At 42.8% G+C, this 19,139-nt stretch overlaps 1 protein-coding gene across 2 annotated transcripts in view; it reads left to right on the forward strand.

Moving 5' to 3' along the window:
• Nucleotides 1-5,942, forward strand: part of SLC35E2B (solute carrier family 35 member E2B) — a 114,870-nt gene extending 108,928 nt beyond the window's left edge. For both annotated transcript variants that reach the window (XM_082274113.1, XM_082274114.1), the window contains exon 9: nucleotides 5,568-5,942. In XM_082274113.1, the coding sequence (XP_082130239.1) occupies nucleotides 5,568-5,799 (232 nt within the window). In that variant the 3' untranslated portion in view covers nucleotides 5,800-5,942. The remainder of the gene's footprint in view (nucleotides 1-5,567) is intronic.
• The last annotated feature ends 13,197 nt before the right edge of the window (nucleotides 5,943-19,139 follow it).

Genomic DNA, 19,139 nt, shown 5'->3' on the forward strand with positions numbered 1-19,139 from the left:
CTATGGACTAAGGCCTGGATGCCAGTAAATATCATGGGCGTGTAAAGGCAGACGTCACCAATGCTTTTGGCAATAAAATATATATTTCTCTATCGCTCATTGACAGACTTAGTCCTCGGTGATACAGCACCTTCGGGTTATGTTGCCTCCACAGGAGCAGGACTAGACAGGAAATTAAAATGCTCTGGCCACACCCTAGGGGCAGTCCCAGAGGGTATATCCTCTCTCTATCTGCCTCAGCAAATCAGTTATTTTCTGTCTAGTTAGGAGTAAGGACCTAGATACCTTGCTGGGATCGTCGGTCCTGGCAAGATTTTTTTCTTAAAAAGATTTTTTAGACAGCTTTTTTCTCCAGTGTTCCTGTGAGATCTTCAAGCAAGAAAGCTGAACTGGGCGACGGGCTGGATGTTGAGATCTGGTGGTCACCCCAGTTCAGCCTACGAGCGCGTGCAGGCCATAGCTCCGCGCTGGGTCGGCCGCGACAAAGTCCCATTAAGGGACTGACCCCGCGAGTTAAACGTCTCGCTGAAACGCCAAAGACCATTGGTCGACAGCCCTCCCGCCCCGGTGGAGAGGGGTACTGTCAGGAGTTGGTGCCCGCCTGGTTCCGGTATGGTGAGTAGTATGTTCCCCCTTTTCCCCCTGATGGGTCTTGTGGTGAACGCGGGCCCCTCTCTGTAATGGTAAGGATGGGTTCCCCTCTATCCTATAACATGGCACAGATCCCCCTACTTTGAGTGTGATTTTTTGTGCAAAAAGCCAGGAGGCTTGGTTTGGGAGCTAACAATCTAATTGTATACATGTTTAAAAGATTGTAATCAGTGGCAGTCTGGGAATCTTACTGTGATAAGAATAAGGTACCTACCAGTCAGAAGCCACGGACATGTAGACTGCCTTCCTAGTCAAATCTCCAGCTATAGCAGGCCTTCCGAACGGCCATGAGGTCCGCCAGGGCCGGTACCGCCAACCACGCCAAAAATCCCCATGCAGAGATAGTGTTGTGTGCCCTGCAGCACACCGCTATTCGGTACAGGCCGCCGCCATTTTTTTTGCTGGATTGCACGAGCCGCCATTTTGGCGTAGCCTCGTGTCTCCAGCATGGGGGCGGCCATGTTTGAGGTGATCCAAACACCTCGTGGAGCTAGGGGAGGCGCCGGAAGGCGTGCAGAGGGGCGGAGCCGCCTCCTTTCTTCCTGGGCAGCCAGCCAAAAGACTTCCTGTTTGTCAAGACAGCGCTGTAACCTGTTGCAGTTAAACTCTGAGCATCAAGTGGTGAGCCTGGGGGTCTATCTCTCTCTCTCTCTCTCTCTCTCTCTCGATCGATAGGGATCCCTAGCAGGTAACACTAAGGGGCTTTTGTGGCGCTGGGGGTCTGTGAAAAAAAAAAAAAAAAAGTTTTTTATTTTTGAATTATATTATCCGGGAAGTTACTGGAATAATCATGGACCCTGCCACACAAATTCCCCCACCGGTTTCCCTCGAGGGGGCCACGGGACCCGCCGGTGCACAGAGTGTAGAGGCATTTACAGCAATTTTGGAGTCTATGGTGGCTCGGGTGGAGGCGGCCTGTCAGGGACGAGGGTCAAGGAAGCGACCCCCGCCTACCCCTATATTATCTGACACCTCTGACTCAGATTCAGAGATGGTCACTGCAGTTGCAGGTCCCTCTGCAAGGGCTGTTACCTCAGGTAAAGCTCCCTCAGACAGTGAGGAGGACGTTTCTTCTCCTGCTATAATTCAGGAAGAAGCATTGGTGGACGCACTAGTTGTGGCAGTGCAGGAAACCTTAAAACTTGAGGTTTTACCGGCAGAAGCAACTGATACAGAGATTCCTTTTGGTACTAACAAGCCCATCAAAACGGTGAAGGTTTTTCCTGTACCCAAGTGTTTTGGTAATAAGATTAAAGGAGAATGGGAGCATTCTAAACGTACCTTTACTATTTCCAAGCGTATTGCTAGACGCTATCCGTTTGAGGAATCCATCATTAAGAAATGGACGGTACCACCAGTGGTGGATCCACCTATTTCCAGGCTCAATAAAGCCACGGTTATCCCAGTGGAGGACACTTCGTCCTTTAAGGATCCGGTGGATCGAAAGATGGAAGCAGAGTCCCGCACCATCTTCTCTCTGATAGGGTCAGCATTTAGACCAGTAATTGTTATTGGTCTAGTTTCCCAGACACTTACGGAATGGGCGAGATTGGTACGCCAAGACCTTAGGGGAAAAGATATTCCCCAGGAAACATCTGATTTGATGGAACAGATTATACAAGGGCTACAGTTTATCTGTGACGCAGCCTTGGACACTACTCCCCTATTAGGGCATGCATCTATGTCAGCGGTAATCCTCAGACGTGTGCTGTGGTTAAAATGCTGGTCAGCTGACCTAGGTTCCAAAAAGACCTTGACGAATCTCCCCTTTCAGGGGAATCGTCTATTTGGGGCCACCCTAGATGAAATCATTAAGGATGCCACTGGGGGCAAGAGCACTTTTTTGCCACAGGCTGCTAAAGCTAAGGGACCTCGCAACAAGCGAGGACCTTTCTTTACCGCCCATAAAGGGTTCGCACGCCCGGCTGGAACAAGCGGGAAAGGCAAGACTCCTCCAGGAGGGTTCAAGAAAGGCTGGTCGGACAAACATAGGACCAACTCAGCCAAACCCGAAGCAAAGGAGTACACAGCCTGAAGGTGCGCCCCCACCCGGTTTGAGGGTGGGGGGACGTTTTCACCGGTATTCAGGACATTAGATCGAGCATCAACTACTACTACCGGTGCGATTCTTCCCTTCCAACATTTAAGTACTACAGGGAGCGGTAGTCACCGTTCCCTGAATAGATCTTTTCCGTTACCTTTTCCTAAGATTAGTCTCAATTCCCCACAGGAATCGGATCTGGTTGACCAGACAGGCCAAGAAGCCTCTAGCCGGGTGACTTCGGTCCCTGAGGTTCAACCAGAAAAGATCACCCTTCCTGATAGCAATCAGGTATCTGATAAATGTGTGGGAACAGAAAACGACCAGACTTTCTCGGATGGTCGGGGCCAGATAGCTCTAGGGACGCCTGGTTCAGATCCAGTCGGCACCAGTGGTCCTAGAAATTCTAGGCTGGCCTCGTCAAGCCGGCCTGGCCGACTTGGACAGGCTAGTCGCAGACGTTGCGTGGGAACTTCGTCTCAGGGAGTGTCTGTGGTCTCAAGGACCAATTTACCATCGTGCTTTACAGTCGCTGGTTTTAATGGCCTGGCCATTGAGACCCAAGTACTGAAGGACAGAGGTTTGTCAGCTTCAGTCATTCCTACCCTTATTAAAGCAAGGAAAGCGACTTCCAGCAAGGTCTATTATCACACATGGAAGACTTATATTGCGTGGTGCGAATCTTTAGGATTTCCTCCACGTACCTATTCGGTGACTCGAATATTGGCTTTTTTGCAACAAGGGGTTGAGCAGAAGCTAGCCTTGAGCACCATCAAGGGTCAAGTTTCAGCATTAGCAATCTTCTTTCAGAAACCTTTAGCTACCAAGTCCTTGGTGCGGAATTTCATCCAGGGGGTGTGGCACCTGGCTCCACCAGTCCGCGCGCCCTTACCGCCCTGGGATCTTAATTTAGTTTTGTCGGTTCTACAGAAACCTCCCTTTGAAAACATCAGGGAGATTCCCTTGTTTACTTTATCCCAGAAGGTGGCCTTCTTGGTGGCTATCACTTCTGCTCGCAGGGTGTCAGAACTGGCTGCATTATCATGCCAGTCCCCATACCTAGTGATTCATAGGGATAAGGTAGTACTTCATCCTAAGCCATCCTTTCTTCCTAAGGTGGTTTCAGATTTTCATCTGAATGAAGATATTGTACTACCTTCCTTGTGTCCTCTACCCAAGCATCATCGGGAACATGCGTTGCATTCCTTGGATGTGGTTCGGGCAATCAGAGTATACCTGAAAGCTACGGAATCATTCCGTAAGACGGATTCACTTTTTGTGATCACGGATGGCCCCAGAAAGGGTTTGCCTGCATCTGCCGCGACCATTGCCAAATGGATTAGACAGACGGTGGTACAGGCTTATTCTATTAAGGGTCAGAGTCCTCCGTTCCCTGTTAGGGTGCACTCCACTCGAGCGCTCAGTACTTCCTGGGCCTTTCGCCATCAGGCGTCAGTGGTCCAGGTATGTAAGGCGGCCACCTGGTCGTCGGTACATACCTTTTACAAAATTCTATAAAATTGATGTGACGGCATCGGCGGATGCCTCATTTGGCCGCAAGGTTTTGCAGGCCGCAATTTGAGGAGACCGGTGGTCTACCTCGAGAGTTTTTTTCTGTTTGAAAAATGTCTTTTTTGTTGAGTCTCATCATTAAGGATGAGCATTGTAAACTTCTAGTTGGCACCGGTTGGGCCTTCTAGATTGGGATTTGATTTCCATTTTCCCACCCCTCATTTGTGATACTGCTCTGGGACGTCCCGAAGGTGCTGTATCACCGAGGACTACGTCTGTCAATGAGCGATAGAGAAAAATGGATTTTTGTAAAATCTTACCGTAAAATCCTTTTCTCTTAGCTCATTGACAGACGTAGTCCCCGCTCCTCTGTTTTGGAGTTGGGTTGGGTTAAAATCTCTAAAGACTGCTTTTTGACATAACTGATTTGCTGAGGCAGAGAGAGAGAGGATATACCCTCTGGGACTGCCCCTAGGGTGTGGCCAGAGCATTTTAATTTCCTGTCTAGTCCTGCTCCTGTGGAGGCAACATAACCCGAAGGTGCTGTATCACCGAGGACTACGTCTGTCAATGAGCTAAGAGAAAAGGATTTTACGGTAAGATTTTACAAAAATCCATTTTTGTATAAATACAAGCAGCATAGGTGCCTCAGTTTGACTTCATATCAGCCTCCTACAATCCTAGTATAGCGGACCTCAGACTAGAAGATAGAGAAGTAGCACAAGAAGAATTTTAGTTGTGTTTTCATGTACTAACAGGGATCATGCTGGTAGGAAAACAGAGCAGAGTTACCGGGCAGAGCTCATCAATGTGCTGCTTCTCTTTTCACAATCCAGCTACAAGGTGGGCAAATAAGACCTGTTGCTAAGTGTTGCTTCAAGTGCAGTATATTTAAAGCCAAAACATTTTTTCCTAATTTTGGATAGAGTAAGTACGGGTTAAAATCTGTTTCCTGTTTTTGCCATTTGTGTCTCATTGGCAAGATTTCCCTTCGCTTCTGTCCTGTACACTCGACAAGAAGTGGGGAGATATCTTTCCAATGTGGGGAAATCCCTTGTTAGACAGTTGTCATAGGAAAAAGTGTCCCTAATGGAATATTTTTATATGTCTTTCTGTTCTGGTGGCAACTCAGAATTTTGGGTTTACCCTCACTTTCTTTCCTGATTTCATTGGTGATCAAGAAAATTTGGCAATCTCAATATTGGGGAGACCCAGGCAATGATAAAAAGTCCTGCCAGACGGGACTGTGCTGTAAAACCGACCCTGTATATGTATTTCAACTGTATATTTAGCTGTTTGACTGGAGTTTAGCTTTGAGGAATTGTGTGATTTATATTTATCCATTGCTTTCTTGTCATTTCAGTGTCGCCAGCACTGTGAAACACGCACTTTCAATCTGGCTCAGTATTATTGTGTTCGGTAATAGGATTACTAGCCTTTCAGCCATTGGGACTGTCCTGGTAATAATTGGTGTTATGCTCTACAATAAAGCCAAACAGCACCAGCGAGAAACTATCCGCATGATGACTGTGCCAGTTAACTCGGAGGATGCTGAGCCACACAAGGGACAAGAGCAGAAATCTCATGGAAAATAGAACGAATATAACTTCATTGCCACCCCGGAAATTAAGGAGACTATCTGCTTTCACTGTGTTACCAGGAGCCTGTTCCTAACATGACCATACTTATTAGATACCAACGAGAGAAGTTTTTAATGCTTTAAAACTAGAATATCAGGGTACATCTATTTCACACAGAGCCCATTTTTCACTGTTAAACTGTTCTTTACGTCTCTCAGTAACTAGACTAATTTGCTGCTTGCTTTTTTACTGACACAGTGTAAAATATTCATGGGGAAAGAGAATACAAGAGAGTACCAAGAGATTATAGCCTGCAAAAGGCAGGAATGTGGTGCTCTTCCATCAGACTACATGCATCCAATTCATTTTCAGTCAACCCCCCCCTTCTTTTCTGTAGGGAAATTATATGCTGACATGAGGCAGGTATAGAAAGTAAGCTTAGTTACAATTTCTAATGATTTTAGTTGATTTTGTAGGGTTAATATCTCCTCTTATATCAAACCCTAATTGTATAGCAGCACAGTACCACTTTTATTTTAAGGTGGTAAGGCACAGGCCATTTTCTATCCAGGGCATTAGGCCCATGATAACATTTGAGTATAGGCCTGCCTGCTAAATTGACTCTTAACTGCTACCAACCACAATGGATGGTGCCTGAAAGCCTAATTGCCATCCTTGCGCACTACCACTTGAGTGTTGAGGGGGAAGGGAAACATTATTTTGGTTTAAGATCTTACTAGACTTGGAGCACCCAGGGTTTTTTTCATTTTGATCCGGTGTGCAAATGGGATAGATACTAAAGGTGAATACAAGCAGCTGGGGTAGGGAGTTGGGCAGTTGAGTGAATTTAATACATCACCTAGCATGGGCAAAGCTCAAGGTTCACTGTAAGAAAATACAGACCTTAGACCTTAAGTTTTCTTTAACATTTTTTAGCCTCTTCAATTTTTGCTTGATACCAGCTTAAAAAAATCATTAGCAATGTTTGAGGCTCACTTAGGCTCCTTTCACAACTGCCCGGAAGACCCCTGTCAACTCTATAGGCAGCTGAATATAAACAAACTCTACTGTCCCTTTTACATAATGCTGTCTCCGGTCCTCAAAAATGGAAAAGGATGCAGTCCTTTTTCCTTTGTATTTTTTTTTTTTTTTTTTTTTGATGGACCGAAAGGTAGGTGGGTATAAACAGACACAAGTCCGTTTACACTCTCCTGTCCATAGGGCTCCATAGGCCAATCATGTCTGCCTGAAAAACTGACTGGTGGCCCTGATTGGAATACACGTTTGAAAGGGGCTTTAGGATCCTAATTCTTCTTTTATAAATTCTTCTTTTATAAAAAAAAAAATTGTTAAAAACAAGTTTGAAAGAACTGCTTACTGTAAGCAGCATGAACATCCATATTTAAATATTTTTTTTCTTCTTCTTTTTAGGGCCAAATTTACTTACCTCACAGAGCTTCTTGGATGCACTAAAAATTGTCCTTTTGTTTGTAGCATAGGTAGTGCCTCCTCTTCTGGCATTTATAGACATTATTTGAGTGTATTTTCTAATTGTAGATAAAAAAAAAAGTGGGTAAAAGTTAATAAAACTTAGGTAGCCAGACAGACAAAACTATTTGGACCCAGTAGCCAGAGTAAAGGATCTGCCACTATTTATTTATTAAGGAAACGCAATGCATCCTAAACTGCTCAGACCTCATTAAAGTTCACTTAAATCTTTAATCAGCTGCATACATTAAAGAAGGTTCAAAAGCATTTTGATTTCTTTCTGAAGCAGCCACAGTCTCAGTAGAAATATCCTACTAGCCGCTGTGGAGTGGCACCCTTGCTGTGTGTGGAGAAGCAGTGATCTCTCTGCAGAGGTCAGACCGCTGATTGGAGAGCTTAAGCTCTTGCTCTGACTCAGCAGGGGTATCTAACTTCTTCAAAAAGATCACTGCTGGTCTACAGAGCACAAGCCTCCCACCCTGTAGCATTCAGGGGGTGGGACAGGCTTTTCTATTCAGGCTGTGGATGTTGTTCAAAGAAAATAAACTGTGAGACTTTGCACACCTTGTGATGCACCTGGAATGTATTTAGCTGATTTAAACGTTAAGCTAAATTCCAACTTTTGATACACTTTGGGGAAAGCTGGCCCAAACAAACTATGTCCCTCACTAACATGTGAGGCTGCTGGAAGTGCTGTATAAATTGTATGTAGATTCGGCTACATCATACCGCATTGTGTTCCGGATTTGAGCCGAGACCTTACTGTCTCATACCTTGAACACGAGTCTATCTTATCGGGCTCAGCCATTCAGAGAAAGCAATGTAATCTAGCAAAGCTTCCTCTGATTGGTTGAGTCAGAGGTTGTTACATCATCAGCCCGCCTCTCTGACTGACTCAGCCAATCAGAAGAAGCTCTTTATTTGTTGCTAGAATACATTGCTTTCTCTGAATGGCTGAGCGTTGATCAGGTAGACTCTATTGTGTTTTGGGTATGGGACGTATATGTCGGCTCGAACCTGGAATACTGTGCGGAATGCTGTATGTAGCCTCCGCTACATACAGTTCATACAGCACATCCAGCAGCCTTACCTGTTATTGAGGGACATAGTAAAGTATATCAAAAGCTGGAGTTCAGCTTTAAATTTCTGTTGGGCTTTAATCTAATGGTCGGTTTTTGTTTGCTACTGTGGGTTATTGCACTGTATGCATTGTTGCTGTTTTTGCACAGTTTATTAAGCCCACCTTACTGCTGCAAATGCCAGTGCAAAAAACAGTTGAAGTAAGAAACCGTCCAAATGCCACCTAATGGAAGGTGGAGTGCTAAGGGACCAGTAATCTAAAGCTGGCATAACACTAGTAGATTTGTATAGAATTCTCATCAGTACATAAAATCACATGACGAATGTTCAAAAATGCTGTTAAAATTTAATTTGCTTTTAACATGCAATTTTGGAAGGAATGTTATCTCCACATTCACTGTTAGAAATTGGTTCATACGAGAAAAGTTTTCCAAATTTCCTCTTAACTGCAGGATTTTGACCTCATTCTTGATTTGCACAAACGTTTTCAGAATCATAAGTTTTCTAACAAAATTCTTCTAGTGTATGGCCAGCTTAAAGGTATACAGGCGGTCCCCGGGTTACGAACACAATAGGGGACTGTAGGTTTGTTCTTAAGTCGAATTTGTTTCTAAGTTGAAACGGTGCATTTTTAAGTGTAACTTCAGCCTGTGCAGGGATGTGGGATGTTTCGGGTGCTTCTGGGGGTCCAGTCATGTTATCTGGGGCTCTTCTGGCCATGCAATACATACACTACTGCAGTGTGGAATGTGTCTGGCGGTGCAAGATGGCTGCTCAGCGGTATCCGGGACCAACATAGAGCAAAATTGACATCCGTTCGTAAGTACGAGTCGTTCGTAACTTGGATGTCCGTAACTCGGGGACTGCCTGTAGAAGTGTGTGTCTGTGATAACGATTGTATTTCACTGTATGGGGTTTAGTACACTAAGTAATATACTCATGGAGACCCTAACATTTGATTTTATTTATTTGTGGAATTCATTTATATGGCATATACTATCTAAAGGTGTAAAGAGGCATTTGAAATAGAGCAGGTGAAACCATTTATTTTGGATTAAATTGCTTTTGAGCAATGTGATCGAAATACTTGACATGACATCTCTTGTGAAAATAATGAAGCATTTTAATTCTTTAGGAGCAGAAAAAGTACTAGATGGCTAATTAATCTGTCCAAGTCCCATGTTTAGCACTGAACTCCTTTATATAGTAAGGAAAGGTCCTCACAGACCCATGAAGTATTTAATGGCTGATCGGTCTACATGACCCTTTCTGCCTGTAAAGTCCCTGCTATGTGCATGACAATTAGTCCAACTGCAGGAGAGTCAGGCATGTGCTGGTTCTGGGGTTGTAAATCTTAATGCAGTCGTATTGCAGATGCAAGTTTTTTTCATTTATATACTAGCGGCTCTTACGGGGCTGGACAAGAGGAATTTAAATGGCTAGCTAGTGTATTGGACAGTTGAACTTCCAGGCTGAACAGGTTTACATTATATAACGTGCCTGAGTATTTGCATGAGGTTGTAATGGTGGAGAAACACCATCAGTCCTTCCGCCTTCATAATAAAGTGTACTTTTAGAAGGCAGAAATCATGTGCATGGAATATGAAGTTATGACACCTAAAGTCATACCAATAGAGCCTCGGAATCAAAGTAATTCAATGTAATTGCCTTAAAATCTATTGTGACATTTAGTTGCCTTTTTTTCAAAATGCATTTCATGGATCTGTTCACTGTTAACGTATCCTTCTGGCCTGCAGTTATTTACTGTTTTATGACTGCTGCCAGCTTGGCACGACTCTGGTAGCTACAAAATTATGAAAGAAGACGACTCCTTTAAAAAGTCTCTTAGGTGGCTGAGCACAGACTGTAGTTCAAATGCAACTCTTCAATGAGTTATATTATGACGGCAGTGTAATTTTTTCTCCTGTGGATTGTACAGAAATCTATATATTTTTATGAAATGTGTTTGAAACCTTTTGTAGAACACATACATTCCTAATCTGTGGTAGATTGTTACATTTAATTATGAGAGAGATAGATTTTTGTGAGAGAGAAAGTAATTACTTGAATCTTCTTAATGAACTGTTATCTTTTGCTTATTGCTCCATAGAGCCCCCTAAACTATAGGAGAACTCCAGCTAAGATATTAAGTTATTAGTAAATGTACAGAACATACTAATATGTGCACTAAGTACTTCTCAGCAGCCTGGGCTGTATTTGAGGGGAACAAATTAAGGTAGAGAGCATCAGAATTGTGTGCTTTTCTGTTTTTGTCTTTCGTTGCCTGATTTGCATTTTACATTGATAACCCTCACTTATGAATAACAGCAGACCACAACAGACACTGTCCAATGATTAACTAAAGATCAGCCATATTGGATATTCTTGACTAGTTGTCATTGTCTTCTGTGGATGAAGCCAACGCCTGGGAAGTTGATTTTGTTCATTTTTCTTTCAGCAAAGCAGGATATACAGTAGATTTACCTGTAATTGACTGAAAATTGGATTTCTATGGATTACTGTTCTTAGCACATTATCCATACAATCTACATCCTGCAAACAGGTGAAATGTTTGCTGTTATTTCCCATCTTACGGTAATGGAAAAGTAGCAATTAAAAAAAAAACAGTTCTGCATTCTTTGTGTTTGGATGTCCGTATTGGGAACCAGTAGTACTTAACTCTGGTTATCAAGGCTCACTGACAATATGTGTTTTCCCTTCTACCAGGTAGGGGCACAGTTGCACCAGGTGCATTATAACCTGCATAAGGCCCATGTCATGGCAGCAGTTGTTTCGCTGGCAAGAAATCACCAATGACCACATTTCCTAAAATCCGCTCGCCCCCTTTCGCCAGCAGCAGAATCACCATTGTGACATCAGCAATGTCATACTAACCAGCGAGAGAGTGTTATCACAGAAGTTGATTGCCACCAGCAACCGGTTCCCTGGTATGACATGGTTCTAAGAATATAGCCGTTATTATCTCACCCTTGTAAACTGTTAGGGCAATGCCAAAATGCCAGTTCTATCTCTGGTGAGCTCTTGCCAGCAAATTCAGATTCCAATATCACTAGTGGTAGAATAGGCTATAACTGCCCATAACACTGTTAAAGCACCATTGCTGGTGGGTGAGTAGTGATTCAGTAACATATTGCTGGTTTGAACCACAACTGAGAGACTCTGTAGAATAATGTTAATTTAACTTGTCAAAAGCCGCAGGATAACTTGGGGGGACATTTCACTTAAGGAGCCTTGAGGACTGGAGTTAAACTCTGCTGTGGACCCTCATACCAATTTCAGAAGTAATTATTGTGTTGGTTTTTTTTTGTTGGTTTTTTTAAATAATGTTGAGTGCATTTTTAGTCCAATGTTAAAGCCATTTTATGACACCAATAACATGCTATGATTAATTTCAAAGACAAGAATATTTTTGCAGTTGCTTTAATGTCTTACAGCAGTGGTCTCCAAACTGCGGCCCAGGGCCAGATTTGGCCCTTTGCTTGCATTTATCTGAGATGCTTTTTCTCCCACTGATACTTGGCACACTTCTGCCAATTGACACCAACAATGGGGCACCATACACTGGCCCTTTGTTTAAAAAGTTTGGAGACCCCTGTCTTACAGCATTTTCATGTTTTCATCAAACTTGTCAATAGAAATGGGTACATGCTATCCCTGAAAGGGGTTTTCTACTTTGCCTGTATATCCATCATCTTCTAGATAACTAAAGTGCCAAGTCCTGAATTACTCAGGACTTAAATGTTGTTACTCACTGCAACTTATTACTTTCATTATTTGTGGGTCAGGCTGGAATTCTCCTTTAGTTGACTTTGCCATGTGTTTCTGATCCAAAGAGCTAGAGGTGGACCCAGTACAGTATAATTTAGTTGTCAAAAAGAGATTTAAGGATAGTAAAATCCAATGCTATTATAAAGAAATCCTATAAAAAAAATTGCAAACCCTAACAGATCTATCAATGCGTGTTAATTAATGCAGTCAAAATCATTACTCTTGTTAGCTTGTTCTCATAGTAATAAAGAATTAACTTCAGTCTACAATTAATCAAATCTTTCTGTTCGTCTAATAATTTGACTTTTTATTTTTTTTCATTCAGAGCCACTGTCCTGTAATTCACCAGTCCACTCAAAATTAACCCAGTAAGTTGCATGACCCACCATCTTATCTCTCAAATGAGCACCACTTAATAATAATGTCCACTGTAGCTGTAAGTCTTCACCCTAAAGCTTATTACACACGGGCCTTCAATAGCAATCGACCCGACATTTGGCCTGTGTGCACTGGAGTCTGTCCCAAAGAAGACGGTCGTTAGCTTGCCGGTCGGCTCCCGATCAGTGCTCTCAGTCCATGGCTGAGAGCGCAGACCGAAGTGTTCTAGCGGGGTGCTGTCCCCCTGGCAGAACAAAGTAGCACAGCAGAGGAGAGCGCTGTACTAACATCGGATTGTTAGTACAGTGGCTCCAACCTGAGCTATCAGTTTTTTTTTTGTTTTTTTTTTTAACAAAAAAAAAAAAAAGTAGTGTGCGAGGCTTTAGGCAGGCCATACAATACCCAGTTTTTTTTTTTTCTTCAACTACAGCACAATGTTGATGGGGAAATCCCTCCTGTGGATCTGTTGTATTCTGACAGTGGAAGGTTTCCTAGTCATCAGAATACAATGGTCACTGCTTGCGGCTATAGCCGATGGCAGTGATCACATGCAAAAAATCTAACAAGCTTGTTGTACTGAAGTCTATCAGTGGATTAAATTCAGTACAACCAGTTCGCCTATACATGGATAGAATTTCATGTTGATAGACACAACTTGTTTTTGTCATCCGGCATTCATTAATTTCTTTTAATGCAGCACAATGAACGTGTGGATCCACCTTTTAATCTAGTTTCATTTAGAATAGCTTTGATTGGAAGATCTGAGTAACCATTTGTGTCCATTATTTCTCTCTACAGAGGTTTGGTAATAATTAGCAATAAAAGAAAACAGTGCTCTTTCCTATGTCAACACCATTGCTGTGGTGTTTTTTTGTTTTTATATTTTTATAGGGCAGTGTGTGTGTCAGACATTTAAAGGTACTTATCAGGGAGATTTCCAGTAAGGGTCCAATTCAGCAAGGAAGGGCAGATCTGTTTATCTAGCTCTCTGTTCTAGAGAAATCTATCTACCTGGCTAAGGGCAGCTTAAAGTGGTTGTAAACCCTTACATGTATCCAGTGAGGGGACTATTCTGAGGTGATACACAGAAATTAAACACATCCTCTTACATAAGTTGTACCTGTCTATCTGCAGTCCTCTCTTCTTTACATTCATTCAAAGTGCTGAATTTATAGGCTTGTCTGACAGTTCAGAAAAAAGGGTGTGGAACAGTGTTTCATCGACTAAAATGTTTTTTGTCGACTAAAATATGACCAAAACTAAACCAATTCAGATGACTAAAATATGACAAACTAAAATGGCATTTTAGTCATAAGACTAAAACTAAAATGACATTTTAGTCAAAATACTATGACTAAAACTAAATTGAATATTGACATCAAAATTAACACTACTCTGTTGGCCATTTCTAAATCAGCAACACAATTCCATCCAGAGCCTGTAAGAATAGCACATTAAAGTTTAAACATGTATTGCACTACTGCATAGGCATAAGTAAGGAGCATCTACTAAGCTGCTGAAAGAGAAAAAATTAGGAAAAAGGCTTTTCTTATAATTGTTCTTAATATTTAATGTTGGTAATATGTGCAAAGACATTACAGCCAATGGAGTTTACAGTTTTTTTGTATTTCTAAAGTTGCACTTCTGTTTGTCAAAAAGCAATATTTTTGTTTGTTTTATGAAACTCGGTTTTATTTATAAAGAGATTTTATATATCACAACGGCTAAATCTGTCTGTAGTGCAAGTTCAAACCATAATACCATAAATAATAACGTTATTAGATTTATCCTCCAGGAGTATATAATTAGTTTGGAAATTATAGAGAAATGTTTAAATAATGCATTACAATTTACCTAAACCCATTCAATTTGTAGTTGACTAAAATGTACTGGAGATTTTGGTTGACTAAAACTAAAAGGTCAGATGACTAAAATACGACTAAAACTAAAATGGCATTTTAGTCAAAGGACTATGACTAAAACTAAATGGAAATTTGCTGCCAAAATTAACACTGGTGTGGAGAGCTGAAGTTGCACTCTGCAGAGCTCTGCGAGAAGAGCTGATTGGAGGAAAGAGACACACCCACCTCCACACAGGAACAGAACTGAGGCTGTCAATCAGCTGGAGATCCCTCCCATGTCACGTTTTTTTTCTCTTGGTGTCAGGAAAACTTTTCAGCAGTGATTCATGCTGATAGCAGAATAATGAAGCAGCAGATAGAAATTACACCTAGTGCTGTTAATTGAGACAAGTACACGCTATAGAGGGATATGCTTTGTTTTATATTTTCATGTGTGAGGTTTACAACCACTTTTTAAGAATATGAGATGCTGATGGGTTTTCACCTACTGGTGTGCTTTCAAACTGAAATCGGTTTTTGAGTGGACTTGGTTTTTTTTAGTTCTTTTTCCTTTATCCCTGTGTAAAGTTAATTAATTTTTGGTTTAAATATACAGTATATAATTTATGTTATGCATTGAAGAAGATGTACAAATGTGGAAAGTTGTCTCAACATAGTTTTATGTTATATGTCACTTATCTATAGTATTACATCTGCTTGTTAGTCTGAAGGCTTCACTGTTTAAGTTGCCTTGTACAAATAAATGTGACTATTGTTATATTTAATGCATGTTGTTTATTTTATTTCTAAACCTGCAAATTGGTATATTCTGCATACAGCTTACTTCTTTAAGCAAACACACTAAGATAAGGATCCTTATTTAAAAATATAAAGGAATTTTAAGCTGTACCCAAAAAGATTTGAAAATTACAGTCACATGGCTGAAATAGTTATTCATCAAAAAGGAGATTTTATTTTTTAAAAGATAGCTTTGTTTTCCTAAAAATAGAACTCTGTACCTAGGATCTCAAAAGTCATACTTTGCATACAAGGTATGACACATATTCCCCTATGCATGTCCCTTCCCATCAGAGTTTAAAAGTTTTTAGTTTAATTTTAAATTTTTGTACAATACAATAGTATGGTGTTTTTTACATGGTTACTATTTTGAAGAAATAAAGAACACTTCTCCTTCTAATAAAGTATTCTTCCCATACGATTACATATACATTTAATGTATTTAATGCATATTATTTTACTTGTAATAATGTTCCTTGTGTAGACATACAAAAAGGACTGAGACTGTTGTTGAGCACCACCATCTTGAATGTGTTGCCAGCAGCCCTAACGGACTCTGTAGTATTCCCCTTCACTCCTACCCCAGCAGCTACATAAAGGGTTTTCCTGACGCCAACATGGCAGCATACTAGTGATAGAGCTCCGCCTCTTAACCACTCCCTCAGGACCAGTGAATAGCATAAAAAAAGGAGTTGTTAGTCTCCCCCCCTATTCTTTTTTACTCATACCTCCATGCACCAGTGATGAAGTAAGCAGTATTTTGTCCCCCACCTCTGCCTTAGTGCAGTAGTCATCTGGGTTCAGCCTCTCCCAGTGTGAAGTCCCAGTGCTTGGACTGCTAAATGTGCTAAATAGCCTGGGAGCCGTCATCTGTGGGTCTTGATGGGCCTCCTGCAGTGTTTCCTCTAAATGAAATCTGTCATACCTCCTGACTATGGTTTGGGGTGCAGGCCGCTTCGTTCTGCCAAACTTCTGACCTGTAGGTGTGGGGTGACCGCAGAATGCTGTCTTTGGCGTCATCGAGGCATGTTGGTTTCATGAATGTGCACTGGCCGGTGGCAGACCCGGGCGTCATCTTGATTCAGAGAAAGGTATGAATTTTTCTCTTATCCCCAGGACCAATTAAAAATGGGCCAGTAGGCAGTATTAGACCTTTTTGTTTTTTGGTCCTTATTCAGCAGGCTTCCTGTGGTGCCCTCTGCAGGTATGGTAGCAAAATGTTTTTTTTTGTTTGTTTAAAAAAAAAGAAGATAGTATTTTCCTTTTTTCTGACCATTTTTTTTTTCTTTTAAAGGAGAAATAAAAAGGAATGCAAGGGGTGGGGAGGGATAGGGGTTAGTGTCACCCTGAGGGGTCTCTAGCTCTTATTATTTCCGTAATTTCCATTTCCGCTGGCCGTCCCTTTATCTCTGCTACCATGAGTCAGTCACCACTTATGAAAGACCCTTTATTTCTAAGGTAGGGAACCACCAAAATGGTAAGTTTTCAGAGACTGAAAAGAGTGCCTTTTGATTCGGTTTGCTTTGATCTATTTCAGCCTCACACACTTTCGCTCTCTGGGATCAGGATCAAGGGAGGATAGGCGTTTTTAAGAGAGCATAACTCCAGGCGTCCCTACCTCTCCAGGGAGAGGTCCAAGAAAAGACGTCACGCCACCTCTTCAAAAAATCCTGCTGGGCCTGTGGCGCAGTTCCATTGCCGAACAACAAACTGGTGTGCAAGAACCGTCTTGAACAATTTGCAGTAGACCGAGAACAAGAGACTGCACAGGTCTCGTCATTATCAGGCCTAACAGCCGGAGCAGCCTGCCACCCAGCCGTGACCCTTGCGTCGGTGGCTATCGCTCTGCAGGTGTAGACTCAAAACATCGAAACGGTGGTGAAAGGAGTGCCAAGAGAAGATATCATAAATGCCTTGGACGAGCTAAAGGTGTCAGCAGATTTTATAGGCGAGGCCGCAATCGATGCAGTTAAATGCTCCGCCAGAGCAATGTTACATGCGGTCACAAAAAAGAGTCTTATGGTTGATCCCATGGTCAGCAGATGCGTCTTGGAAACAGTCTTGGTGTAAGATACCCTAAAATGGCAAGTTTCTCTTTGGTACCAAGATGGAGACTGCTATCTCGAGAGTGTTGGGGGGCTAATCTTGATTTGCTACCACAGGACAAGAAACCAAGGAGGTCAAAACTTTTTTTCAGTAGGTTCCATTCCTCCAGGGCTAGAGATTTGAGGTCCCCCTGTTAGTCCAGGACCGCAGGCAGCGGGTGGAAGGAGACACAGGTGACCTTCCTCAGAGCTCACAAACAGAAGATGCCTAGTGCCCCACAGGAACCCAACAAGTCTTTTTGATGGTGTGCAGTCCCAGATGCTCCCAGTAGGAGCCAGGCTGTACAGACTCTTGGGTAAAAACCACAGTCACTCAGGGCCATTCCTGGAGATTCCTCAGCACACTCCACGCCAGATCATTGTTTGCCCACCAAGGTCCCAGAGACACAACAGTAGGCGGCTGTTCTGTTTTCAGACGTAGAGACCTTCCAGGTAGAGCAAACAGTAGCACTGGTTCCCTCTTCGGACATGTACACAGGGTTTTAATCCACCCTATTCATGGCCCGCAAAAAGGACGGTGGGTGGTGCCTAGTTGTCGACTTAGAGATTGAATCGCTTTATTCGTCTGGAGTAGTTCAAGATGGAATCCGTTGACACAATCATTCATACCATACAGCCGGGTGACTGGATGCTCTCACTAGATTTACAAGACGCATATCTACACATCCCACTCTTACCTGCCTTTTAGAGGTACCTGCGATGTGCGATTGGTCAGATGAACCTACAGTTAACCAGTCTTACATTTGGTCTGTGCACATCCCCAAGGACCTTCACAAAGGTCCCCTGTGCCATATTAGCCCCACTCAGGGTGCAGGGGCTTCCAGTCTACCACTATCTGGACGATATTCTACAATTAGCCTGGGATTCAAGAGGAACTACTGTCACACAGGGAAGTCCTCATCCACACCCTGCAGAAGTTCGGGTGGATTATCAACTTCAAAAAAGCAAAATCAACCCAACCCAGCAGTTAGTGTACCTAGGAGCACTCTTCGATACAACCAAAGCATCTGTCTCTATTCTAGCAGAGAAATCGGTGACAATCAGGAGGAGGATCTTAGCAGTGGCAACTGCTACCCACTTGTCAACCTCCCAGTGCCTCAGTCTTTTGGGCACCATGTCGTCATGCATCACAATGATCCCCTGGGCTCACTGGCATCTTCGGCAGTTTCAGTCAGGCTTTCTAGCGCAGTGGAGGAAGCAGAATTTGGCGCAACTAATAGCAATGTCTTTCGATAGGAGAATGAACCTAATGTGGTGGCTAAAGGCAGAGTCCCTGAAGAAATCGCGGCCTTTAAGTCTGTTAAGTTAGACCAGTGTTATGACTGATGCCAGCGAAACAGGCTGGGGGGGGGGGTGCAATGCTAAGATCTATCAGTCCAAGGCAGATGGAACTTTCCCACCAAAGAAATGATTTCCAATGTACTGGAGATGCAGGCAGCCTTTCTGGCTCTGAGCCCTGCATCACAAGATTAAGAACTTGCAGCAGTACCTTGCTGAGGGAAGTAGAACCCATAATGGCCTGGGTGGAAGTCCACCTGCATTCTCTAAGGCCAATTTACCTCCCTGGGAGGTTGAATACACAGACAGATCATCTATCACGGCAATTTTCAGAATGGGCTTTGCATCCCAAAGTGTTTCTCTCCGTTGGTCCACAGGTGGGGTCTACCTCAAATTGACCTCTTTGCATCCCACAACAACCGCAAGCTTCAGAGATTCTTGTCCAGATTTCAGCATCCCCAGGCCGAGGGGACAAATGCATAGGGCACGCCTTGGAATTTCAGCTTAGCTTACGCTTTCCCTCCTACATCTCTGATGAGATTTCTCCTGAGACTATTGAAAGAACAGGTGACAGACATTGCCATTCTCCCATTCTGGC

This window comes from Pelophylax lessonae, assembly GCF_965119305.1.
Source record: "Pelophylax lessonae genome assembly, chromosome: 12".
Classification (NCBI taxonomy): domain Eukaryota; kingdom Metazoa; phylum Chordata; class Amphibia; order Anura; family Ranidae; genus Pelophylax; species Pelophylax lessonae.